A 27,430-nucleotide genomic window follows, 5' to 3' on the forward strand; every position below is an offset into this window, starting at 1 on the left:
CCTTCTTTCTAGTGTCCCTCACTACCCAACCACTAAGATCAGGTTTCACTGGGCTGCCAGCCTCACCAGAATTCCTGGCCTCAAGCAATTTTCCTCCTACCTTAGCCCACTATGTATGTTGGTTAACATACACTACCATATTCGACTATATGAACTTCATTAAATTTACACGGAATAAGCATCTTTAGCTCCTGCTTTCAATAAAACATACAAGCAAATATTATTTTCTGGTTCATACCAAAAGAGATCTCCCTTGAGACGTGAACACGAAGTTTTGATCACTACCTGTCAGTTCTTTTTAAGTGGGGCTACCTGTTGTGTACCTGTTCTCTTTGTCTTATGTCTCCATTTTCCAGGACTGACGATGCTACCTGATGCTTACTCACAGGAAAGCTGAGTTTTACGGGATGTCCTCTCCCACCAACACAAACTCACTGCTACCCTCTTCCCCCTCGTAACTTTTGTTATTCCTAGTTTAATTTGAATTCCTGTCTGTTGTTCTTTTATTTTCTAGTCAAACATTAAAACGTTTCTCTTTCTAAACTGTAAACCTAACATGACAAGAGCTCATGGTTTACTTATATAAGGAAGTTTCAATTAAAAATGAAGTCACAGTGGTTGCCGTGAAGCACGAGTGCACTTGGGTCCGTAAAGCCCACGGAGTACCGAGGTGTTTCTTTCAACATTTCTCTACATCACGGTCTATTAATTTTTTTCAATTAAGTCTACTTTTCTTCAAGTGCCATAAACGACAGCTTCTCTTACCTCGTGTTAATTTTTACTTTAATTATTAGCAGTCACAGAACGTTTTCCTTCTTTGTTCTGTAAACACACTGTGTTGTTATAATAAGACAAGTCTGGGATTGCCTAACCACTTTCCAGTCTTGCCTCAAATCACAACCGGTACAAAGATACCAAGAACAGTAAGTGGCCAGCAACCTCTCTGATGCACACCTCTCCCCTCTGGACAAATCTAGTTCTTATAAGCAAAACCTTACTCAATAAATTCACTTTGATCTCTTTAAAGATGTGGTCATTTATAGTACCTAAGCGAAATTGCATCTATTCATCTCTGAGACTCAAGAATGCTTCTCACAGTGCGGACATAAGCACAGCAGTACAGACAGATGTCCTCTGTTCAGCCAGCCAATGACGAGAATGCTGGTGGCGGAAACTTCTCATTGTCATCATGCCTTATCTTCACATCTCTGTGCTCAGAGATGTTATCACTCCCATGTCAGAGCTGGAGAGCTGAGGTTCAGAAAAACTGAACATATTTTCTGAATTTCTGGTGTTGCTGTCTTGGGGTGGGGATTACGTTTGGTGATACAACAAAACGAGACCATTAACATGCCATCTTCTAGAAAGTCCAGTAGACTGTGCACATGGGCGATCTCACTCTGCTTGACTCTTAAGTCCTCACACTAAGGACCACCCTGCAATGAGGTCGGCTGACAGGACAGTCACTAGGGTCAGAATGGGAACTAGAGATGCCATTAGGTTGTGGAAAGAAGGGCAAAGGCAGTGGGGGGGACACAAGTCGGAAATGTCTGCTTCTACACCGTTCCATGATAAAACCCTAACTCTCACAAGTGACTTCACTGCAACTTTCTTAAAAAACGTTCAATGGAAACAGACTTCTCAAAACTCCTCCTTGGTTAAAACTCTCCCTGCTTTGAGTTTCCAAACTTCCAACTGGCAGTGCCAGAATCTGAACGGGTGAATAACTTCGAAGCCTCGATTCCTATTAGACCACGGTTGTTAAGAATGCGGTATGCTACAGTAGGCCCTTGGCCACCACTGTGCTGGGTAAAAACCCGAAACTGCATGGGAGCGTGGCTTTGTGCCTGTGTTATCCAGCCAGCTCTTCAGACGGGACAGACGGAGGCCAGTATCATTCAATATTATCACTAATTGTGTTAATCAGGTCCAATCTTTGCTAATTAAAACCTAGCTAATTCTACTGGGACCCTAAGCTGTGTGTACTGAATGAGGAACCCAGACCCGGAAAGCCAAGTGCTACAAGGTCTCTCTCATCTGTGGCTCCTAGCTCTAAATCCTCAGATGTAAACACAGAACACAGTAACCGCAAAAAACAATCTAGTAAAAACGGACCATAGATGTGGGTGCTTTAGGGGTGGGGGATTCGGGTGTAGGTGATATAAAGTGGGAAATGGGATAACAGGAAGGGGACTCCACCTGGGAAGTGGGGAGGGAGGTCAGTATAGACTGAGAGGGACAAATGCCATTCAGGTCATTTGATAAAGTCATATTAATTTTATATCTAATCTAAAATTATACAGTGTGTGTGTGTGTGTGTGTGTGTGTGTGTGTGTGTGTGTTGCTCCCCATAAGATCCGAAGTCTAACAAAAACTACAGTTTCACATAACCGCCTCCCTTCGAATGGTTGGTGAGGGTAGCTGGTGACACTCCTTAAGTGATCTAGATTATCTATGTAGGCCTTGATGTTTCTCAGCAGTTAAGGGTGTGCCCCTACTGCTAATGGCAACATGCACTCATGACACAGGACTCAGACAATTTAAGCTGGACTTGACTGGAAAGCCTTTCTTATGGTCTAACTTCCATGGTTCCAGAAAATACTATGCGAGCTGTGAAAGGACAGAGGCAACGTCTATGACCCACAAATATCCCAGCATAGCGAGATATGCACGGAAGTGCGGTAAGTGGCACTCGTACGTCAGGGGTGGTGAACAGCCACACAACTGGACTTACGACCTACTCAACAGGAGGGACAGCGTGCCTGGTACCGGAAACCAGCTTTTTGGGGGCGAGTCATGGACCTTACGAAAGATTCTAGCTCCACCACTTTGCTAGACCAGTGGAATGCCTTACTATACCTTACTATACTCAAATTCTGGATTTTACTCTTATACGTTTAGTTTCACAAATACCCTTTATTAAAGAGTCCTCTATAACAAATGGGGACCATCACAGAAAACCACAACTATACACGATGCCTAGATCAAAAGACTGTGGGGAGCCCACCTCCAACAACACACACACACACACACACACACACACACACACACACACACACACACACACACACACGCACAGCTCCTGCATATCTGGCTCAGGGAACATGACCGGGGAGGGGACAAATGACTTTAAGGGCTAGAATAGCAGGAAGTCTTCCTGCAAAATCTACATAAACAGGACCAGAGAACAGCGCTATTAATGGCAATGGTGATGTGGATGGGAGAAGTTTTCACTGGGTCTTGCTAAACAGAAACACTTCAGGCAGACATGTTGCCCTCTGAGAGGCTCCACCCAGCAGCTGACTCATACACACACCCACAGGCAAACAGTGGAGGGAGCATGGGGACTCTTATGGAAGAAGAGGAGGAAGGATTTTGGATCCTGAAGGGGATGTGAACTCCACAGGAAGAGTCAACTAACTGGACCCTTGGGGTTCTCAGAGTCTGAACCACCAACCAAAGAACATACATGGGCTGGACCTGGGCCTCCCCACTCGTATGTAGCAGACATGCAGCTTGGCCTTCATGGGCGTCCTGAATAACTGGAGTGGGGGCTGTCCCAAAAGCTGTTTCCTGTGTGTGGGATGTGTTCTTCTAGCTGGGCTGCCTTGTCTGGCCTCAGTGGCAGAGGAAGCACCTAGTTTCTCAGAAACTTAAAGAGCCAGCGTGGGAAGAGATACACAGTGGGGAACCTGCCCACTCAGAGGAGAAGGGGAGGGGAGACAGGGGAAGGACTATGGGAGGGGGTGACTGGGAGAGGGACAGTGAGTGGGATATAAAGTGACTAAGTAAAAAAACAAAACAAAAGAATCACCCTTTCCTAGGAACGAGTCCTTTATTGGTTTCCCAGTGCAGAGCGATGGGCCTTGAACCACATATGCACAGACAACAAAAATGGACTCAGCAGTTTGTATTCGCATGTTTGTACATATACATCCATACATGTACACATGTAAGAATAATAATCAAAGGAAGCCTTCAAGTTGAAGGGGGTCATAAGAAGGGTTTGAGAGAAGGTAGCTGGGAGAGGCTGGAAGGAAGAGAGGGGAGGGAGGAAAGGATGTGAGTCTATTTCAATTAAAAACACACAAACAAGAGATATGTCTGAGAGGTTTCAAAACTATTTAAAAAAAAAACCTCAAGCGGATAAAGGTTGTGATACAGTGAAGAGAAGGAAGGCACTGCCAAGAATTAGAAGCAATTTCTTTCCCCACTGAAAAGGGCTTTCGAATGGCATACTCTAAGTGACTCACAGCATATTAACTGTTGTTCTAATGAAAAAGCAATTGTCCAGGCTTTCCCTGGAGAACAGGCTGGGTCACAACAATCCAGGCTCATGGAAAGTCACGAGTCTCAAATGAGAACCAAATGAACACCCAGCTGGGGAGAGGCGAGCGTCATTAATTTAACACCAGTCTTTCGGTGCGGACCATGTCTACATTTCCCTGGAGAGAAGTAAGGTCAGCACAGGGTAGAGGCCATGCTTTCCAATACATTTAAAGCCTTTTTTACTTAATAAGATAATATGCTCAGAGGATGCTACGTGGAAAAAAAAAAACAGAAACAAAAAGCAATTGCTCCTGTGGAGGACTGGGAGAGATACTAATACAGAGTTTGCCAATATCTTCTCTCCAATTTCCACATTGTAACAAGTGTTTCTGAACAACACTGCCAAACAAGTTTGCATCCAATTTTAGACAATGTATTCCTCAGCAGCAGCAGAGAAACAGAGTCATTAAGGAGTTTCATTCTGAGCTGCTGACTAAGAAGAGCCGTTGAGACTTTCCATGCGGCTTCAATTTAATGAGCAGTAAGCATTTTTCATGTCCCTTTAAAAATGGTTACCATGTTTCTCTAGTCTCATTATCACTGCCACAACATCTCCTCGGATGTTTTGTGACTAAGACAGCTCCTGTTTGTTTGAGAGAAGACCAGAAAGTCAACTCTGACTGCCCCCATTCGGCTGTTAATAAAACTCCCACAGGGCTGCTTGAGGTGCCCACGGGGATCTCAGGACTATTTATATTTTCTAATGGTTTTCTAGACTTACAGTTGCAATCGTAAATTCATAAAGTAAAGGGATCTCCACAAATTAAAGCAGTAGTGGGTTAAGAATATTCATCAGACTTGTGTGAAAGGACACTGTCTGCAGGATTTGATCAAAGCACAAAAATTAAAGCGCTGTTATCTTGCATTCAACTCGAGCGTTAAAGTTAAAACGCTCAGCAACTTTGGGGGTTTATTGGAGCAGATGTTAACCATTTATGAAAGTAAACATGCGGTAGGGCTTGCATTCACGATCAGACTCTTTGTTTCAGTGAAGTGCTGAAAAAGATTTACCACACAGCCTTGCGAGACATGGTTCATGGTCTATGAGCGATCTGAATAACTGCTATTTCAGGCCACTCGAAAACTTCAGAAACGCAAAGTTCTATTTTCTCATTTTCGTCTGTATCTTCCTGTTTTCCTGTCCACTTCCCATCTTTCATTTTAGTTTATTTATTTATTGAGCTACAGGCTTAGGGGACGCAGTAGAATTTTCTCTAGTCAGTCCAGTGGAAACATCTCTGTGTCTAGTCCGACACGGTCGCAGCAAAAGTGACCAGCCGTCCTTCCATTCTGTTCCCTGCTGTTCCTGTGCTACGCTTTTATCCCGCTGTGCGTGGGATGTGACTGCACATGCACAGTTCCCATCCAAGGTAATTTGCTGTGCAATGGTGTGTAAAATTTACCTCTAATTATGATAAGGCCACTGACGGGTCATTTATGATACACTCTCTGGAGGCAACGGCAGCGATTAGCTTTCGGCATGACTCATCTGCAGGAAATTAAATTGGTCTGATCATGACTTGATAGAAGGTAAAAGTCTCTTGGGAAATTACTCCTCAGTCAGGCTTATGGTGAAAAGGGAACCTGGAGGGGCAGCGGACGCAGTGGTGAGGTCTGTAGGATTATTTAGACCTAAGTTTGAATCTGGGGCTCTCTTGGGCCTGTAACCTTATACGGTCTCTGAATGTCGCTTGGTTTTTCTTCCTCACATGTTCTTACTTTCTCAACGCCTGGGATCTCCCACCACGCCCCTCCCTTCTGATGCTTGAGCATGTTAAGGCCATTCTTAATGTATTTTTTTTTTCCGGAGTTGGGGACCGAACCCAGGGCCTTGCGCTTCCTAGGCAAGCGCTCTACCACTAAGCTAAATCCCCAACCTGTTAAGGCCATTCTTGTCTTGCTATCCTTCACCACAGAATCTCTCAGAGCTGGTTTCTCTTCCTGCGAATTTCTACATGGCTGGGATTTCCTTGTTTTCCACTTTTCAGAGAGACACCATGTCCACCTTCTCGGGCTCCTAAAGGTAAATTTCTGTCTTTGAACCCCCATCTTATGTAAGTAGCCCAGGCTGGACAGAAACTCCCTGTATAGTCAAGAATGATCTTGAACTTGATCTTTACGTTCTCACCTCTCATGTGCTGGGATTTCAGTATATGCTACACTGACGGGCTCTAAGGTAGGCTGGTCTGAGGACCAGGAACAATTTCCCGTCAGGTGGGCAGCCTGTCAGTCACCACTCTATCCTCTTTAGTGCTGTTTGTGAAGTATTAATTATACTTTTTTAATTTACTTATCGTTTGTTGCATAATTACATCTGTAAGTTACCACTGGAAGGAGAGTCTAAAGGCAATGACTCTCTTAATTAGGCTATTCCCCAGTCTTGAAACTCCACCAGCACCGCTAACTAGAGCTGATATTGCTTGAGAAAATGCATTAAAAGTAACAACTAAGTTAATGAATCAGGGATGACAAACTTCTTGAACTTCGCATATGACAGCATAGAGACAGAACTCCTTGTGAGAAATTTTAATAAGCCAATCCGTAATGTAATTTCACACCAAAGTATGATCATCTCAGCCCTCCACGAGAGGATAATAAAGTGACAGCTTTAATTATAAAAATTTTTGAAGACTAAAAATTTAAATTAATTGCCGTGAAATTTTCATATCTATCTTGGTTTCTTTTGCCCTCGTTCTGATGACATGAACATGACACCAAGCCTCCAATGTGCCACGTCCGGTCAATCTTTTCCGACCACAGACCTAGTGCAGAATGGACGGCGAGTTCACGCTCGCGCTCTGCTTGCTGATGTAGATTGTAACAGGAGCCTTACCAGAGTGTCCAGTCATGGCCGCAGTATGGCTGGACGTTGCCGAGGTAGAACCCCAGGGACTGAGTGACTTCCACGAGATTGGCGAAGTCAAGGCTGATGCTGTTGAACAGGACCGATGTCATGAGGATCTCGTCAACGGCCCACACATCTTCTCCCTGGGAAGAATGGTACGGCTGCCACCATCTGAACTGGATTCCAAACTGCTTTGCGTCATCTGGTAGCTCTACGGAGATGATCCTGAGAGGGAAGAAGTCGAAATCCAGACACCTTGCTCTTTTAAATTATGAACATTTATACCGCAAACCTCACTTCCAGGCAAGTGGTTGAATACGTTGAATTATTGAAAACTCTAATCTCCAGGATCGGATATACCAAACAACTAGTCAGGATAGTTCCCCCCCCCTTAAGTATGGCGCTAAACATGGTTCTAGTATATACACCCCCCCTGAGATGACTGGCTTGCTGTACATCCAACAATGTCCTCTACCCATATGAAAAAGCGTGACTGTGTTTTCATTCATGGGCGCTCAAACACAGGATACTCGTCAAAGTGGTAAAGTGGCGAGCCCGGGTGGCTTGTCACAGAGCTACGGTGCAACGGGAGCATGGCGCTCCCATGGTCCCCTGAGTTTAGCATGGTGGGCATAGGTCAGTCAGTAGCCGTGTCCCAACGGCATGACAGCAAACCTGTATCTGACAAATGGTGAAGAAAATTAAGAATAATTCCTAATTCCAAGGAGCAATTATTGGACACAGCAGCACGAAGTGCATTCTAATTGCCTCTGCAATGGCACCAGTCTGAAAGCGCCATCAATCACAGCCCCACGCTGCTCATGTCCATGCTCGAGGTGAGATGTGAAACGGGCAGCAAAAGGGACGTTTGTCTCCGTCAGGGCTCAGTTAAGCCCTGGGAGGGGTGTGTGCAATAGACGCATGCTGGAGGGCCTCTCCTCAGCTATGAAGAGAAGGGAAAACTTCACTCATTTGTAGGCTACGTGGCTATATGGGCAACTTAAAGTGCCTAACATGTCAGTGTCTGAGGCTGGCTTTCCTGAGAGATTGCTTCGTGTGTGTGTGTGTGTGTGTGTGTGTGTGTGTGTGTGTGTGTGTGTGTGTGTGTGTGTTAATTAAAACTATAGCTTGGAAATGTGATCAATCTAACAAAAACTGATATATATATTTCCCTTCACAGCTTGCTCAGGAATATATGGGCAGAAGGATAAGTGTGAGTGCCTGCATTGATGGCACGAACAGCTACAGCTAGTTGGAACTTTCTAAACCCAGAGAGAACGCATCCCACAGAATAGTGGAAAACCAATACAGAAACACAGTAATTTAAATTTAAAAAATATTAATTTCAAAAACTTAAGCCAGAAAGGCCTTTAATTAAACTAGGAAAACCAAAGACCCACGTACATTCGTGGTTTTAAAGTAGTTCCCACAATCCGACCAACTTCTTGTTGACAGAATTCGTCAGGTGGTAGTTAATATAAGGGTATAGTTACATTACTCATTTTTGATAGTTTTTACTTCCATTCTTCTTCATACTTACTGGATGGCCACGAGTGTTTACTCAGAGCGTGCACGGTGAGGAGGACTGAACTACATCCTAACTGGTTCAATGATGCAACTACTAAATTATCTCTTGATAATTTAATTTGATTATCATATTATTAGAAAATTATAATTTTCTTCTATTTTAATAATTTTAAAAAATGCAGTTAATAATCTCTCTGATGACCAAAAAAACGTGTGTTTAAAAATAGGTAAAGGAGAGCTGTCACCTGAGACTGATGACTTTGTAGCCAAAGGGAGGCTGGTTTAGGTTCCTTATGCATCTCAGCCCCTTCACCTGAGAATTGAGGATAAAAACATCCCATGGCAAGGACCACATCCTTTTCCTCTGCCTTTCATCCTCATGTCAGAATGCACAGCTGTGGTTGGTACACAGCGAAAACACCCTGATGGGAAGGGTCTGCAGTGAAGGCCAAAAGAGGTGTGGACTCAGAGGCAGAGGGAGGCCAAGGGTCGCCTGTGGGGTTGAGGTGTGGACACAGAGGCAGAGGGAGGCCAAGGGTCCCCTGTGGGGTTGAGGTGTGGACACAGAGGCATAGGGAGGCCAAGGGTCCCCTGTGGGGTTGAGGTGTGGACACAGAGGCAGAGGGAGGCCAAAGTGTCGTCTGGGGGGTTGAGGTGTGGACACAGAGGCAGAGGGAGGTGAAGGGTCTCCTGTGGGGTTGAGGTGTGGACACAGAGGCAGAGGGAGGCCAAGGGTCGCCTGTGGGGTTGAGGTGTGGACACAGAGGCAGAGGGAGGTCAAGGGTCCCCTGTGGGGTTGAGGTGTGGACACAGAGGCAGAGGGAGGCCAAGGGTCCCCTGTGGGGTTGAGGTGTGGACGCAGAGGCAGAGGGAGGCCAAGGGTCCCCTGTGGGGTTGAGGTGTGGACGCAGAGGCAGAGGGAGGCCAAGGGTCCCCTGTGGGGTTGAGGTGTGGACACAGAGGCATTGGGAGGCCAAGGGTCCCCTGTGGGGTTGAGGTGTGGACACAGAGGCAGAGGGAGGTCAAGTGTCCCTTGTGATTAGCAGAAGCTAAGTGACTTCGGTGGGATTTAGATCTAAACACACTGCTTCTTGTTCTTGGTCTTCTCTTCCACACATCTGCCAACAGGGCGGGGGTTCTTAATGATATCCTATATCAGAGTGGCTGGCTGGAATAGCTAGGGGACCTTGATTAGAATGTTGCTCTGTGAGAATACAAAGATTCAGGGTAACCTTTTGGTTCAGTCTTTCCTCTGTGGGTAGCTGCTACATCTGCTTTTTCTTTTTGGCCTGTGTGTGTGTTTACACGTTGTGTGTGTGTGTTTACATGTTGTGTGTGTGTGTGTGTGTGTGTGTGTGTGTCTGTGGTGTGTGTGTGGTATCTGTGGTGTCTGTGTGGTGTGTGTGTGTGTGTGTGTGTGTGTGTGTGTGTATCTCAGAATTGGGTTATTCAAAATAAAGGAATCAAACATAATAAATAGTCAAGGCATAAAATTGACCACAACTTGATTTTTAAACTGTAAAAATATCAGTAAGAAAAAGGATGAAATAAATTTAAGCTCTAACAAAACTATGGCATTTTACACTAATGAAAGTACCAATTAGTTCACAAGACACTCGTTCAGATTAGGCATAATTACAAGATTTCAGACTTGAGGCATAAGTAGACAGTTCTTTTATTTTTGAATGAATCACAAACAAATTATCTGAAACTGTCCTTTAGCGATCATGGTGGCCAGCTAGAAGACCAACATATGGCTCATGCTTCATTTCTGAAAACGACGACATCAAGAGATAATACCGGATTCAGAGCAATTACAGGAAGCAATTTATACTGAAGAAAACAGAGCACATGGCTGAAGGCATCAAGATATATTTAACTCTATGAAAAATTTCCATGGTTTGTATTATTTATTATGAAGAATATAATTTAGCACCTGGAATATATCAAATTCTATTTCTGCCATGTCAGCTTTTATTAATATTTGTGAGGGAGAGAGAGAGGGAGGAAGAGTCTTACAGTCAGATATGCAAGGGCAGAAAATGAGGTTTGGGGACCACTACCACATTCTTCTTAAAAAATCCTCCAGTCTGATCTTAATCTTTTAAACGAAACACATCCCAATACCGAAAGGCTGCCTCAATTCTGTTTAGAAGAAGAATGTGACTGTCAAATGGTGGGCACGGTTAAACACACCTTTGCAGTCGCATGTTAAATATGTCTTTATTTTTCATATCAACAAAGATGAATTATATTCAATTATACAGATTGATTGCTGAATTTTGCAGCTGTCCATCTTTGTCAGGAAAACGTTGGGCGTTGGGTTGAGTTCACTTAGGATGGTAATATTTGCTTCAGGATCTCATTCTGTTGCTTTTTGTTCAGTTTACTGATTCATATTAACTCTGAAGAGTCCCTGGAACATTTCTATGGGACTTGTGCATCTCTGAGTGACAGAGAATTTAGTTTTACATTTTTACAAGTACAACAAAAGTACACACCAAAGTTGGGACATTTAAAATTTGTTTTAGTGTGTAATTTGGGTCATAATAGTGGGTGGTTGGCTCTGGTACACTCTAGTTCATTTTATGCACAAAGTTATTATCTTATAATTAATGATTAAAGTGGGAGTGTCCATAACAAGACTGCAAAATACATAGCATAGCATCAACCCTCTTTTCTCTTTTAAACCTTGTCTACTCCCATGGTGCCAGGGAAAACCTTGAGGACCAACCCCCTACCCATCCCAGGAGAAAAGGGTACTTCGCAGAAGGGAAGTAGTATGCGTTTGTACATGACTAAATGTGGTACAGTGTTTGCCTCTCAGGTGTTTAACTCGATATCTTAACTGTGAGGTTTCCCTTCCTCCCCCTCCCTTTCTTCTTTCTAGGGGACTTTGCCGAGAAGACCCATGCACATTATAGCAGGCCAGCGTGTCACTGAAACATTGGTGGGAAACATTCTGTCACCACTGAAGGATAGTCCCATCAGGTGACATGTTGTGTCATGAAATACACAAGCAGAGAGAAACAGAAGCGGCTAGAGAAAAGGATTTTACTTATATTTTCATATACGCCATTGTCGGGGACTCAATACACGTGAGAAAATTAATTTGCATTTACTACTTAGTTTTACTGTGTGAAAACTCAAATCATGGTTACCAGATTAATGAATTATTATAATGTTTATATTTAATTTATTATTATGAAATGCTCTATGACTAAGAATACCAGTATAGGCGTTCTTTCTCTCCAATATACACTTCAATGTATAGGAACATATTTCTTTGAAGTACTGAAGTCTGTAGGACACACAGATCGAAAATATATCCCTTACCAGTTGTTCATTACAGTAGAAGAACATGCAGAGTCTTATATAATGTGGCCTTCCGCGATACTGTAAAATTGAATCATGGTTCACCCCAGGAAGGAACTATGACGGTATCCACTTTGCCGATGCGCTCTGACGTACCTGGGCTCGTGGTAGTTGAGATATGAATAGTGCTCCAAGAGTTTCCATGTTATCCCATTGTCATATGAATAATGCAGCAAAACTCCCTCCCCCGGCTGGTCGGGGGCCCTGCACGTGCTCAGAACAGACTTGCTCCCCAGCCTCAGTGTGAACTGCAGAAACCTAGACACGAGTAATTCATGATTAGTAAGCACGTTACTATTCTTTCCGACAGACTAAGTTTTTGTTTTCCAAGAATTTCAAGAGCATTGAAATGAACATCTCAACAGGTATAGGGGTTCATCACTGCTTCATAAAAGATGTGTAATTGTACTGTGAGATGTATAAGTAAGTGCAGAAGATGTGTATATATTTTATATATACAGACGAATCCATAAAGAATAACTACATTCATAACCACTTGTATACTGTGTACTTGTGTACACATACTTAAAATGCCAATCTTTCCTTTACTGCATTATTTATCAGGCACTGGGGGAAGGGACGACATCGAGTAAATCTAATCAGCCCCAGCAAGCTGTCAAATAAATAAACGACATGAATAATTAACCAGGTTTTGGCTTAGGAACACAGTTTTGATGCGAGCAGCTCATATTTAAAAAATAATGTCAGTTGTTAGTAGCTCAAAGTCACTGGTAAGTCTTCCAGTTTATTAAAAACCAGGGAAAAATAATTATAAGCAAACTAGGCATCCTTCCAGCCTACTAAAAGACTAGAAGATATATCCGTCTAGTAAAGGAGAAAGACGACAAATTGAAAATAAACTCAATCCTGTGTGTTCTGTGTACGTCCCAGCCCAGCGGCACTCACCTGGACTGCGAGCTGTCCAGAAAGGAGGTGATCAGCTGCCTTCGCCCATCTTTGTTGAAAACCAGAGCCTTACCACTGGCTAAGACACCACAGCCAAAGCTGACTTCAGCACCACGGATAGAGTAAAAGTTATGGTAGGAGGAAAGTCTGGAACTGCCAAAGCTTTCTGAAATAAACATTGGGAAGGTCTGAGACGCCATCTCACAAGCGGGGCCAGAAAATCCTGGGTCGCACCTGGAAGAAAGGTAGAAAGGTACTGGAAGTGAGTCTTAAACTGTAGGTTTAAGACTTCAGAGCCTGCTGAACTTGATGGTCCATCCTTTGGACATTCCTGAGCTTACGTGTGTGAGTGTGAGTGTGTGTGTGTGTGTGTGGTGTGTGTGTGTGTGTGTGTGTGTGTGTGTGTGTGTGTAGGGTGGAGTGCGGAGGAGGGTGAGGTGGGTGGGTGGAGGGGTGGAGGAATGGGAAGTGGGGAGGGATAAATGGGGTGGGTAGGTTGGGAGGAGTGGGTGAGGTGAGTGGGTGGTGTGGATGGGGATGGAGTGGGTGTCCATAGACCAGGGAGGGATTGAGTGAGTGGTAAACAAGTCTCATTAGTCTTTGGGGAGTACTGATCTGAAAATTCGATAAGGGCCAATTGACTGTAAATATTCCAGAGGAATATCAGTCCTGCAGAGCCCTACTGTAAAAAGCTGTGATTAAAACATCTTAGCATTCCCTATGACTGATATTAGCGCTTATCTAAAATGCACCGAAATCTGCACACGCTGACAACTTAAAACCCTTGTAAGCACATATGACTTTATTTACGATGCTCATAAACTTCACAAAACATGAAACATTTTTCCCCCTGGAGACAGGGTTTCTCTATGCAGCTTTGGCTGTCCTGGAACTCGCTCTGCAGACCAGGCTGGCCCCGAACTCTCAGAGATGAGCCTGCCTCTGCCTCATGAAATGCTTCTAGCAAAATATCTAGAGTAAGTTTCTTCTGAGAACAAAGGTAAATGCGAGATTACGAAAGGAATTTTCTTACATATTTTGAGGCCATTTCAAAGGAAAGTGAACACCTCTGACCTAGACACAAGTCCTTAGCAGAACTATGCTGCTTTTCAATGGCTCCCAACTGAGTAATGGTTCAGGAAAAAGAAACTTAGTCTCCCCGGGACCTCATGTTACATCATCTGCTCAACTCACTCCATCTTTTAGCAATGTGCAGACTTCATCATCGCTGAATTAATGATTGAATATCAGAAATGTATAGTTTAGTTAGCTTGAGTTTCTTTAGTATGGTTTTGGACTATGAAAGGGGAATCAGTGTCTTTGGTGCAGGGACATTTTTTACTGATGCCTTTAAACTTCCTGAAGTCTGAAATAAGCCTTCCACACAGCAGTGTACCAATGGGTGGGTGTTATGGTCCAGCCCAGAGGATGCTCTTGGGCAGTGTTTCTGAAACCAAGACCCACTGCGGCCTTCTCCAGGATCTATGGAATGCGATATCAAGTGGAAATAAGTTGAAGTTGATGTACGTTATATTTTCCAGCATTGCAGTACACCATTTTTGTCAGGTTAACAAGGAAGTTGGGCCCTAAAATGCCAAGAACTAATACGGTGTGAAGTTCGAGGGCTGTCTTGGCGGTGCAAACAGCTTCTGGGAAAGCTGGAGAGAAAATGACTATCTCCTGACCATGTTCATGAGCCCCGGCCTCCTTACAGGCTACTTCATAGACACGGTCATCCTCTGAGTCACCGAGAAGTTTCCACACAGGCTAGGACGCATCCGCTGAACCTGACCCGTGGGGAGCTGAAGTGTAATTTACATGGCAAGCCGTTGGAATGTCCTTCCCCATAAGAGTGGCACAGTAGCGCATCTCGGGGTAGGCGCACTTTTGTGAATCTTCCATGCTGTCCTCTTAGAACCAGACTGGGAGCAAGAGGTGTCCATTTAGATACAGACCACCCTGGAGTCTCTTCCCACTAAATGGTTCTGAAATCTACTTAATAAAGATCCTGTGATTCGGATAGAATCCCAGGCAGGACACCACTTGTGTTTTAAAGGCAAAACAACAGATTCTTTGCAGCGCTTGCTTTTCAGCGGCCGCACTGGTGACTTTAAGAGCGATAGGAAGCTCTCCGGCTCCTAATAACCGCTGGTTCATTCACAACCTCCCAATGTAGTCATTTATTCAGTCTGTTGTCAGGAAAAAGTCTCCCACTGTTAAGACACATGGGTAACCCTCCTGAAATGTCCCTCACATTCTCCTCTCATTAGGATCGGCAATGGGGTTAGGGTCACCAGCTAAGCGAACTGTCAGTTTATAAATTCAGCCCCAGGATGCACACAGGCCAGAAAGTGTGATGGGGCAGGAAGGAGTGGGGTCCTGGAAGAAAACAAAAGCAATAATGACAGAGGGGAGGGGTGGCACCAGGTTTCAGATTGGCTGACAAAGGGGAAGAAGTATTGAATAGAAGTTTCTTTTTTGTATAATTGTGTTCTAACTCAATACACTGCATACTCCCAGAAGAATGGGACAGAAGGGAATGCTCAGTCTTTCCACAAAGGGCAAAGATAATCGATGTCCTATCAAATATCGCCAGAATATGGAGAAAAGAAAACTCCCAACTGTCAAACTAGTCAGTAAAACTTCAGAAGGAGAAGGCAACGTTTGTTCCTGAAAAAAATTTTGATTTTAAAATAGTTTCTAAAAGCATAGACTTGCAATTCGAATTTCCCTGGTGTTAATTTTACTCAAAATGCATTTAAAAAGTAGATGGCCTTGCTATAGATAATGAGAGACAGCGGTTAGAGTGAACTACTCGGGGGCAGGTATTAACTTAAACTGAGTTAGGAGAGATGGCTCACTGGGTCAGATGCCTGCTGTGCAAGCATGAGAACTGAGTTTAGTCCTCAGCACCTACATAAGAGCAGGGCATCACAGTGCTCACATCAAACCCTAGTCTTTGGGAGGTAGCATCAGGAGAATTCCTCAGGCTTACTGGTCAGCATGTGTAGTCTAGCTGGTAAGCCCCACCCTGAGGGGTGGGGTGGGAGAGCAAGAGAAGAGAAAGAGGGGAAGAGAGAGAGAGGGAGAGAGACAGGGACAGTTTTAAAAACCAAGGGGAGTGGCTCCTAATGAATGATACCCCAATGTGTCATCTGATTTCTACACCCACTCATGAACATGGATACACATAGCTAGACACATATGTAGACATGTATACACACACACACACACACACACACACACACACACACACACACAAACATGCAGACGGCTGCACAGTTGAAAGACTCATGGCCATTCCTATTCAGTTCTAAAGTATAAACAGAAACTTTTCAATTCTTTACACGTTTCATAAAATATTTAATTGTATAGAATGATCTCTTTGTTAATTAAATTTGGTAAAATACAGTTTTAAACATGAATCTGACATACCAATCCCAGGGTTTTCAATTGTTCGTCTTACAACCTCTATAGAAGCAGGTTCGAAGCTCCTTTTGTAAACTGTCTACTCATTCATTAGCTACCCAATTCATGACTTATTTTTTGTTTAGAGGTGTTGAAAACTTATCTGCATGGGAAAGATTGCCTCTGGTTTCAGGAATTCAGAAAAGACTTAGAATTAAATATTAACATAGGAATGACATAATAAATGTGATGGCCCATTCTCGTTATTAATATAACACAATTCACTTGTGGTAACTGGATATTACCCTATTAGTGTATTATTTCAGACTTAGGAGTCAGCACCCCTGTTCATAAATGTACAGAAAAGCTAACTATCCAGATACGAGGGATCTGAATTCATTACAAATTTATATGAAGGATATTATAGTTTTTACAATTAGCCTAATATAAACTTATTAATTAATTTTATATTTAAATCCTATCTTGAGGATTGGGGAGATGGATCAGTGGGAAGAGTGCTTGTTGTGCCAGCATGTGGACCTGACCCAAAGTGCTGGGCTACACCTGGACAGGCGGGTGTGGCTGCATGAGTGACTATAACCCAGGAGATGTGAAAGGCGGGACAGGAAGGTCCCTGGGCTTGCCGGCTGCTATGCTACTCCAGTCTTAGGTTCAGTGAGAGACCCTGTCTCAAAGGAATAAGGTAGAGAGTAATAGAATTAGGGCACTCTATGTTCTCCATTGGCCTTCGCATATATCCCATTGCTCAACACATTACATACATAATACACCTTCCACATATGTCATACTTACCTATAGACACATGTCACATGCACATTATATACATATACACAATGACTTCATTTCGAGTACCCTGATTTGGTTTTAAAAATAATGTGAACTCTAGAAAAGAATACCAAACATATTCACACGGCTTGTGGCCTAGATCTTCAATATATATATCTAAAAACGGACAACCATGCATATTATTTTCAAATGCTTACTTGCAACCATGCCGAGTGCATTGTCCTCTGCCAGAACAGAATTTGAGGCACGATGGACCTATATAAACTATAGGGAGAAAGAAGTCATGTAAAGATGGCAACGTAAGTGGAAAGCCCAGTAATATTACCAACATAATTTTAGAAAACAATATCCACAAAGCACGGAGCACTTCGTCACAGATAAGTCGGGTCTCTATTAATTTCCATAAATAATTCCTTCAAGATTTTAATGTTTGTACTCACGGGAACAGGACCACGTGATTTATATTCCTTACTACGAAGCCTTCTGCCCCAATCATTACAGACAGACGAAACTTATAGAGACTGGATGCTCTATAATGTGCATATTCTTTGGGGAGAAATAAAGGATCTCTTTGATGCATCCCAAAGTGGAGAGGTCATAACTGTAATTTCTAGTCTTACCAGGGAAGAAATCTATAAAATTATACATAAGCACTACATGTATTACTAAATATCAGTTCTTCCTCCCTAGAAATATGGAGCAACATTAAGGATGTGGTTGAGCATAAAGCCTTCTCCACTGTGCATGGCTTCCCCACTAGATGCTGACTTTGCTGGCAACGTGATGGTGTAGACATAATCTAGTCATTGGCATGCTGAAAAGGACTGGAAGGGTTGTATCTGAAGCACTCAGGTTCTAACACATGTAAAGATATAAGTGTTTTATAACGATTACAGCAATAATCATTAAGGATAACAGGGAACAAAAGAAATGAAGGGCAGACATGACTGGTTGTTACGACTCTGTAATTCCCAGTTTCAGGCATGAAAAATTGCCCGCCTGTTACCAATTTCTTCTAAGTCCTTTACCCATATTAAAATAAAGAATTTACTTTAAAATAAGCTTTGCTGTAGCCTGGAACTCTCAGGGGTGCATAACCCCTGTACCCAATTAGTAGGGGCAGAAAAATCTACAGAGTTGCAGGGCAAAAGCGCTTAGTGAGGGAACCTGCCTATGTAGAAGAGATTGGCCAGCACACTGCCGGGTTAAGAGCACTGGCATTAGGGATTGGAAAATCCTGGATGCACCTCTACCCTGACTAAACCTTGCTGTCTCCAGTCTGCCAAGTGGAATGACAATCTTTCTTAGAGAAAAGATGAAGTCTATCATGTTTATGATGCTCTACCACATGCCTGTAATCAACACAGCCACCACCAGCACCCTCCAGCCCTGTCTTCCAACAGGCTCCACTGTCCAAGAAGTGCTGAGGAACACATCAGGCACACGTGGTTGTGAGCTGCAGGAGGCCCTGATCTGGGTCCTGTGAGAGCATGCTGCACTCTACAGGGTTATTCTGACGATTCACGGGGCCTCAACACCACATCGCTGAATCGAAGAGTCTTCATAGGAACAATATCATCAATAACACAAGGCCTCCCCAGTCAATCCAATTACAATCAAGCATTTAGCATCCTTCCTTACCGACTTCATCATCGTCACCATAATATAGCTGGGGAAGTAGAGATACAGGAGACATAGCCTGCCCTGGGGTTTTCCATTCTGTTAACATTTTCAGGATTGTCACCTAGCAAAATTATGATATTGCACTAATATTTTCCCCCAGGTATTTTCCTCCGTCACAATTATCCACATTGTCTCAAGATTTCTGCAGTGCAGTTCTAGGGTTTGAGGGTTAAGTGGGAGAGATGGCCGAGGTGTTCTTTCTGGAAGGACTGTGTGTCTTCTTCCTGACTGGTCAGCAGGCCTGTGACTGGAAAGTCTCACACAGAATAGCAACAGAACTGAAGAGACTGTGTCCCGGTTGTACAGCCACCGCTAAGCCTGTGGACTCTCTGGGGCTTCAGCCTTTCCCGGGAGACTCAAAGCGACCTGTGGTCAGCAGTGTGTCCTAAAGACTCCTTGACCCCGAACGGTGCTCTCATTGCTTTCTTCAGGGAACTGGGAAAACCTTTTCACGGGCATATATATGTCTCATTATTCTCTCAATTCTCTCGTACTTGCACTTCATTTTATTGCTAGTTTTAAACTTCTTTCGTGATTATTAAAAGTAAAAAAGATTCATTATGAACTTTTAAAAAACAATGACACCAGCAAAATCCATTCATATCCTACTGCAGGGCGCGGACATGCCCTGGAGCCCATTGGCAGCTGAGGTAATTAAAATGCTATGCAAATATTCTACCAGTGCAGAAACTTTATTTTAACAAATTAAACCTCAGTTCGCTTAGTTTACACATTAGGTTTAGTATCATGGTCCTTTTTTTTTTTTTTTTTTAAAAATATTCAACGTAGCCTTCATATTGGCATATGGGTAAATTATCTTGCCTGAAGAGGTCTTCAAAATTTAAGAACTTTATGCAATTAGTTTCTCAGGACTTAAATTATTCAAAAACAGAAAGAGAAGATTAATATGTGGAAAATCAGCGTTAAAGTATGGTTTTATTAAATAGGACAAACCAAGACAGAGGGTATAGTAAAATCACTTAAGTACTGACATTTAGTCTTTCTGTCTGTCCTTATGTGTCTCCTCTACAGAACTTTTCTACTTCTTGTCTAAACTTTCAAAGTTATACATGTCCTACAAATCTATCCAGAAATTAACATAGAACAAACAAATATGGCTGGTAGTTAATAACAATGTAACAATGTAACATTGTAACAATGTAAAAGCCATGTGACTTAATATCCTAAGATATCTTCTCTTATTGTACACTAAAGTGTACACTGCTCTAGAAGCTGGTTTTTAAATTATGCAGAAACGACGGACAATGCAGTCAACAGTTTCTATGGATATCCACCTATTTCTTTCAAACCCTTTTCTGAAGACAGGGTAGGGGTTTCACTAGTATCTTAGAGATGATGTTTCCCTACTCTGTGTGATGTCTGCAACTGGAAGATAAGCATCCCAGATGTTATGGAAGTTACTTAGAAGAATGGGTCTTATTTTAATATATGCAGTATGGTACTTATGGTAATTCTGCATAAAAATTCAGGAAAACGTTAGGCTATCCCTTGTCATCAACTGCGAATTTGAATTTCTGGGGTTTAAGCACTTTAAAATTATGTATGTTGAGACATTTCAGCATCTAATATTGCTGACTACACAGCCTATTTTCTTTTTTCTGATTGTGCATCCCTGGGCTTCTGACGGAATGCAAAGGAGAAAAGGAAGAAAGGGCGTTTAATGAATCTCAAGACCATGACTTAGAAATGTGATTAAGTCTGTGTGGACTGACAAAACACCGGAAAAGCCTACATCAATGGCCCGTGATTGTGACAGGCGCAGACACTAACCATTATCAATTGCCCACATGTTTCCCAGGATGGGTCCTGTTTGTCTCCAGCGAATCCTGGTGTCTCGGGTGAGTGCCGCATTAGGGAGAGGAATCGTGATTCGGTTCCACCTGCAAGAAATTTAGCATGAAATCGGCTTCACGGCTGTGTTTCTGTCTTCTGAATTAGTCTTCCATGCATGTGAGGTTCCTGTTTCTACATTGCAATAACACCAAAATTAATGAAGTAGTTACATTTACCTGTGGGGTCTGTAGCTTAATTGCTAGCCTCCTAAATAATGTTACAATGTAGCTGGTGCTTACTCTGTATGCTGGGAAAGTTTTTACAGGGTCATCTTGAATTTCACACTAGTTCACAAGAGCATATGTAGTGTACCTCAATTTATGTGGAAATTTAGATGGACCACCATTATACACAGTAGAAGACAGAGTAAGGTCTGAACCGGTCTAATTTCAAAAGTTCTCTTTCTTCTACTCTTGCTTTAAGTCTGTACTTTGTCAATACATTTTTTTAAATTTAAACAAACAATAACCATGGGACACATAATCTGAAACACAAGCATTATACATGAAGGATAACTGACCTCATACAGTGTGGTCATGCATAGGATTTTGCTAAAACTATGGGGGGATTTATTTTTCAATATCACTATTAAGAAAAAGTTGGTTTACTTAACTATTATTTGAAACTCTAGTCTCAGAATTACTCAGTGCTTTTCATTCCCCAGCGTGGATCCGTTGTTTCACTGGGAGCGTGTTTACTCACCCGCTGTAGTTTTCCGAGGAGTAGATGGTGCTGTGTGGGAGGTGGGGACCTGCACAGATCTCCGGCAAGCACTCGGTGTGGAGTAGGGACCAGGACCGGCCATGGTTAGTGGAAAACTCCAAGCTGACGCTAATAACAACAGAACAAGCCCGACAGAAAGGGGGCAAAGGTAACTAATGACTCTTTTTATTTCTGGCTAACCACCATGAATGAGTCAATGAGTGTAGGACTCCTCCAAAGACCTCTACTGAACGCTCCATTTCTCACTGTAGTCTGACCAGCCTTCAAAGGGCAAGCAGTTGGAATACTGCCATAGAAGCTATATCTGAAGGACAATACACAGCAAACTGGGTGCGTGCTCTTGAATTCGCTAGATAGCAAGGCAATTACCGTGTCCCACACTGCCACTTCCTCCTGTCAATGTGAGGCCGGTAAAATCCTTACAGAGAGGATGAGCAACACCCGTGCAAGTGAAGTAGAGATCTCACAGCCCCTGAAGTGCTAATCGACTTCCATACCTATTGTTAGGGGTCACTAGTCAACGAGAGGCCAATCTTGTCTTCGGTCATTTTCACCCGCAATCTGTTATAACGGACGCTGCCACAGCACGTGTGAACACCTCTGATGGCTTATATCAAGCTCCCAGAACGAAGCTATTCTAACTGAGAAATCTACCCGGTTACATCCCTTTCTACTTACTAATCAAAGAAAACTTTTAGTGGGGAGGTAGGAATCTGTATTTTGTTAATGGACATTTTGTTTAAAAAATCCCAGACAAAAATCTGCTGACAAATCTACTTCAAGGGTCAAACGCGTGTGCTCGTTCCCCACCGGTTAGGAGACCCCGCGTGCTTCTCACCTGTTACCAGGCTGGTGCGTGCCGCAGCCCAGATTAATGGAAAACTGGATCATGTGAGACATTGTGGAAGGGAGGATGGGCAGCACATGGAAGAAGTCCACAGCCCAGACATTCTGGTTATGCCCCTGGTGGTTCTTTTGTCTGAGACAAAATTTGGTGGCAGGTGTCTGAAGTTCAGGATTGATGACCACAGAAACCAAAGTTGGAACCTTCCAAAAAAGGACACTCAGATTACTCACAATCCCTTCCACTTAGTCAATGTGAATCCTCTCAGACCTTATCTAGCAAGTCGCTAAGTGCAGAACCGCCATTTACTGTGCATGGGACAATGGCTTTGTGCTAAGTTCATTAGTTCACATGGAAGGCTTTGTCTTCAAGGACAACTCACTTCGATGGCTCAGAATTCCTGTGAGGACAGTGGGGCTCCTGGTGTGTGACTGACCACAGATGTGTCTCCTAGGACAGGACTAAGCACAGGACTGAGGCAGTTGAATAATGATTTGACTTTATCATCAACACTTTCGAAAATGGTTTTTTTTTTTAATAATATTAAATTCCGACTAGGAATGTTGAGAATGAGACTCAAAACAGAAGTAGCCACAGACAAGTAAATCAAGACACAATCTTTAATGCCTACAATTTGGTGTGAAGCATGCACAAGACCAGAGCAGGTAGACTCCTACCATGTGACTGCAAGGAAAGTAGTCCGCCATAATGTTCCTAGGGCTATGACTTGGGTCATACCAGGAACTGAATGTTGAACTTACTGGATGTTTTTCTCTAATTGCTCCCTTTGTTGATCATTTTTAAACTCTTTGGTGTGTGTGTGTGTGTGTGTGTGTGTGTGTGTGTGTGTGTGTGGACTTGAGAGCTCAGGTGTACATGAGGCCAGGGGTTAAAGTCATGTGTCTTCCTCAACAATTGCTCTCCACTTTTTTCCCACTTGGGGACAGCATCTCTCACTGAACCTGGACCTTGTCGATTGAGGTAGGCTGGTCAGGCTCTACGGACCCTCCTGTTCCCACCTCCCCAGAGTCAAGATTGCAGACGTGCACCCCCATGACCAACGTTTTACTTGTGTTCTGGAGTCCACTTAGTTATTACGGCTTACAGAGCAAGCTTGTTACTGACAGAGGCTTCTCCCCAGCCCACAAGTTCTGTAAAGTAGTTAAAGTGTTATCAATGCGGAGAGAAACTACGAATGAGTGTGGCGTACTATCAGCAAATATTGACAGAATAAAAGAAATATTCACATCCACGACAAGCATGGTTTTCTAGATGTTTGTAAGTAACCCGAAATAACACCCGTCTACCCAGAGAGCAAAGGGAAATGGCCAATCCTATAGCTCTAATTATCAAGGAAAAATGTAAGGGTAACAATGATCTGCACTCTTGCAAGTCTTCTGCCTGGCAAACTGCTGGTGCGGGGCTCTACTCACTGTGTAAAAGCAAGGCCATGGAGCTAAACAATCAGACCAGTCCTTTACAGCTTTCTCAGGGAGGGACAAGAGTAACTGTTACTCAGAGGGCTGGGTTTTGCTTTATTGTTGCTATAGTTCGTTCTTCCTGACAAAATCAGAGTTCTCACTTATATCAGAAATAAAAATGAATGTTAAGATTCCTAAGTCCCTTTAAAAAAAAATCGAGCAATTTCCTGGGGTGGCAAGGAAAGATATGTTTCCTCGGTGCTGTAACAGTCTTCGTGGATGTGACTTTGGCCTGAGTGGTAGGTCATCAGGCCCAAGGACTAGCATTCGTACCTTATAGGAAGAATAGGAAAGAGTGTCCAGTGCGATGTGTTCTTTTTTTCCTTCAATCTTTGCATATAAGATGACATCGTTTTCATGAGAGTCTCCAGGGTCACAGGTCCCTCCTGTACCAAACAAACGATTCATGGCGTTAGAGCCAACTTGCATCCAAAACATCAGATGTAGCATTGGAAATCAGAGAAAGAAATGACAGTACTACGTGTCACTTAATGATGCCTTTACACAAAGACAAGGAGACCCAGGAAATTAATTAATGAAAAGCCATGTTCCAGATCAAAGACTTGACATGTAAAGGACAACACTCCTCTTTCTTAGACGGAATTACTCAAATAACAGTGTGTGGAGCAGTGGCTACGTGGCCATGACTCAACTCATTTTGTGTGTGTGTGTGTGTGTGTGTGTGTGTGTGTGACATATGTACATATCTGCTTTTCCCTTGTGGGTATAAGTGTGCAAGTGCTATTGTACTTGTGTGTGCAGGCCAGAGGACAACCTTATGTGTTACCTTTGCTAAGACAGGGTCTTTCATCGGTTTGGAACTCACCAAACAGACAAAGGTGGCTGATTTGCAAGTCTCAGGAATCTGGTCGTCTCTGCCTCCACAGTGCTGGGATTACAAAGTGAACCATCAGGCCTGGGATTGACCATCTTCCCAGGCCCTAGGAAAACCTGTTTATCATGGTCTTTAAGTAGCTTTAGCTTTTTTCTATTCATGCTTGGGTCTTCTATTTCATTCCAGTTGTCTACAAGTCTGTTTTGTTCCAGTACCATACTGTTTTATTATTATGGCTCTGTAATATAATTTGAAATCTGGAATGGTAATCTCTCCAACATTGTTCTTGCTTGGGATTGTATTGGCTATATTGGCTCTGTGTGTGTGTGTGTGTGTGTGTGTGTGTGTGTGTGTGTGTGTGTGCGTGTGTGTGTGTTTGGTTTCTTTTTGTTTTGTTTTGTTTTTTTGGTGGTTCCAAATAATTTTAGGATTTTTTTCTAATTTTGTAAAAAATGCTCTGGGCATTTTGATTGGGATAGCATTCAATCTATAAGTAGCTTTTGGTAGAATGATTGTTTTTGTAATATTAATTTTAGCAATCCATGAGCATGGAGGTCTCGCCATTTTCTAGTTTCCTCCTCAACTTCTTCTTCACAGATTGAAGTTTTCACTGTAGCCGTCTTTCACCCCCTTGGTAACGTGTAGTCTAAGATTCTCATTGCCTTTGAGGCTTAAGTGTGAGTGTGCTCACGATCTCTTTCTCCATGTATTTGTTGTTGGTGGGCAGAAAGGCGACTGATTTTGAAAGTTGATTTTGTACCCTGTCACTTCGCTGAAATAGTTGATTCTGTAGTTTTTGGGTGGAAATTTGGAGTGTTTATGTATCATTTCATTTGTAAACTGAAGTAATTTGACTTCTTATTTTCCATTTGTATTCTTTTGGTTTCCTTCTCTTGCCCTCCAGCCAGTTAGTGGCCCGAGCACTATATTGAAATGGAGTGGGGACCCTGGACAGCCCTGTCCTACCCCTGATTTTAGTGGCATCACTTTAAGCTTTCCTTCCATTCAGGATAACATTGGATATGGGTTTGTCATTCATAGCCTTTGTTATGTCAAGGTCTGTTTTCTCTACTCCCATTCTCTAGGAGTTTTACCTTAAGTCTTGCTGGGTTTTGTCAAGGTCTTTTCTGTATCTATTGAGATGATCAAGTGATTTTTGTCTTTAAGCCTGTTGATATAAAAATGTCTGGTGACTCCCTGCATCTCCTGAAATACTGCTGTGAAGATGCTTCAAGCAACGCTGACAATATTTTAGTAGATATGCATGCATTTTACATATGTACGTTTTACACTGACACTTGGTGCCTTGCTTGGTTAGTGGCAGGTATATAGTAGAGTTTGCTCGCTGCCACTACTTGGTGGTTACATTATGTGATATACCATTAGAACCAAAAGGGAGGTGTGAGTCCCCTGGTGACAGAATAGCCTGAGTAGGTGTTCTGCTTTGTCACCACTGAGCTATTCTTTCTCTTACACGTTATCAATGATTATAGTTAAGTAGAAGAACCACCCCCCTTCACCAGACTGTCATACATAACAGCACTAGCCACACAAGAGTACAGGCATGCAGAAGCATCCCCCAGTGCATCGCACCAAACTTCTCTGTTATCCTTACACTCCTAAGGAACCCCTCGGTTCTAAAACCATCACCACTGATGTTAACTTTATTTACAAGTAACTGCGACGGCTGATATTCTGTGGTGTCAGCAGGGTAATATTCAAACTCTAGAATAAGGTCTTCCTTTGGGAATTTATTAAAATCAACAAATAATGGCTGACTCACCACTAGAAATTAAGTAAGTGAAGAAGGTGTCCATTGTTTACAGATAATCTGGTTTGATTCATTGAAATAATGGAGGTCTGCAGATTGGAAGAAACTGTCTGACAAGTGAACCTTAAGTAAGCTAGATGGAGCCTAATGAGTCTAACAAATTTCACAACTGAAGAACTGTTGGCCAAAAAGAAAACTATAGAGAAAAAAGTTAACAGAAGGCAGAAATAGAGGGGTTTTTGAAGACCAATGTACGTCTTGGGGGATTGACTTGCCAGGATGAGTGAAGGAGGGCATACCACTGTCCCCGGGTCTAGAACTGCTTCCATGATAGGACAGCATGAAATGTCTGATCTGTTGCCGTAACAAGGACTGTTCCTTCAGGCTCAGCTATTGCCATTTTCATAGCCTGTTAATGAGAATTGTGACTGGCCTATAAACCCTTGCAGTGTCTCCAAGATGGCACCTTTGGGGCCCTTAAGTAAATTGATTGAATTCCCAAATACTAATAGCTGACCATGGTCCCTTCATTAAGGCAATATGCAAAGCCCACTCTGGTAATCAAGCACTCTTATTTATGAAACACTGTTCTCTCATGTTCCTAAGAGCAACTGTTTTCAAAAACCTGACCAATGCCTTACCAGACACTCACGTTTGGCTTCAGGAGCGATCTATTAGATTTATACTGCGCAAATTCTCTCAGGCCTCCTAAGTTCATCTTATAAGCTATTTGACATGTTTGAGCAGCATTGGACATTGGTTTGCTAACTGAAAAGTCAGTGTCTGGGAGACAAACAGCAGAGGACTAGGAGCTTCTGGGCCTGAGACTGCTGCTGGAGTACCGAGCTAATCCAGGGAAGGAGAGGTTCAGCATATGTCCTTGTCCTTCTAGCTTTGACCCTAGAGCAGCTCTGGGCATATGGGATTCCAGTGAGCTATCTAATGGTAGGGAATCTGTCTCCACATTGGTTGGGCATTTAAGGGAGGGCGCCATATACTGTAGCTTTAGACACTGAAGTTATTCTTCAGCTGCTAGTCAAGA

The 27,430-nt window shown here is 43.0% G+C and overlaps 1 protein-coding gene across 1 annotated transcript in view; it reads right to left on the reverse strand.

The window, feature by feature from the left end:
- Nucleotides 1–27,430, reverse strand: part of Reln (reelin) — a 425,071-nt gene that overhangs the window by 126,816 nt on the left and 270,825 nt on the right. Inside the window, 8 exon segments of the mRNA XM_032907091.1 lie at nt 7,163–7,399; nt 12,173–12,334; nt 12,983–13,216; nt 17,395–17,461; nt 20,672–20,781; nt 21,437–21,565; nt 22,296–22,504; nt 24,056–24,168. Of these exon segments, the coding sequence (XP_032762982.1) occupies nt 7,163–7,399; nt 12,173–12,334; nt 12,983–13,216; nt 17,395–17,461; nt 20,672–20,781; nt 21,437–21,565; nt 22,296–22,504; nt 24,056–24,168 (1,261 nt within the window).

This window comes from Rattus rattus, chromosome 6, assembly GCF_011064425.1.
Source record: "Rattus rattus isolate New Zealand chromosome 6, Rrattus_CSIRO_v1, whole genome shotgun sequence".
In the NCBI taxonomy this organism is placed as follows: Eukaryota; Metazoa; Chordata; class Mammalia; order Rodentia; family Muridae; genus Rattus; species Rattus rattus.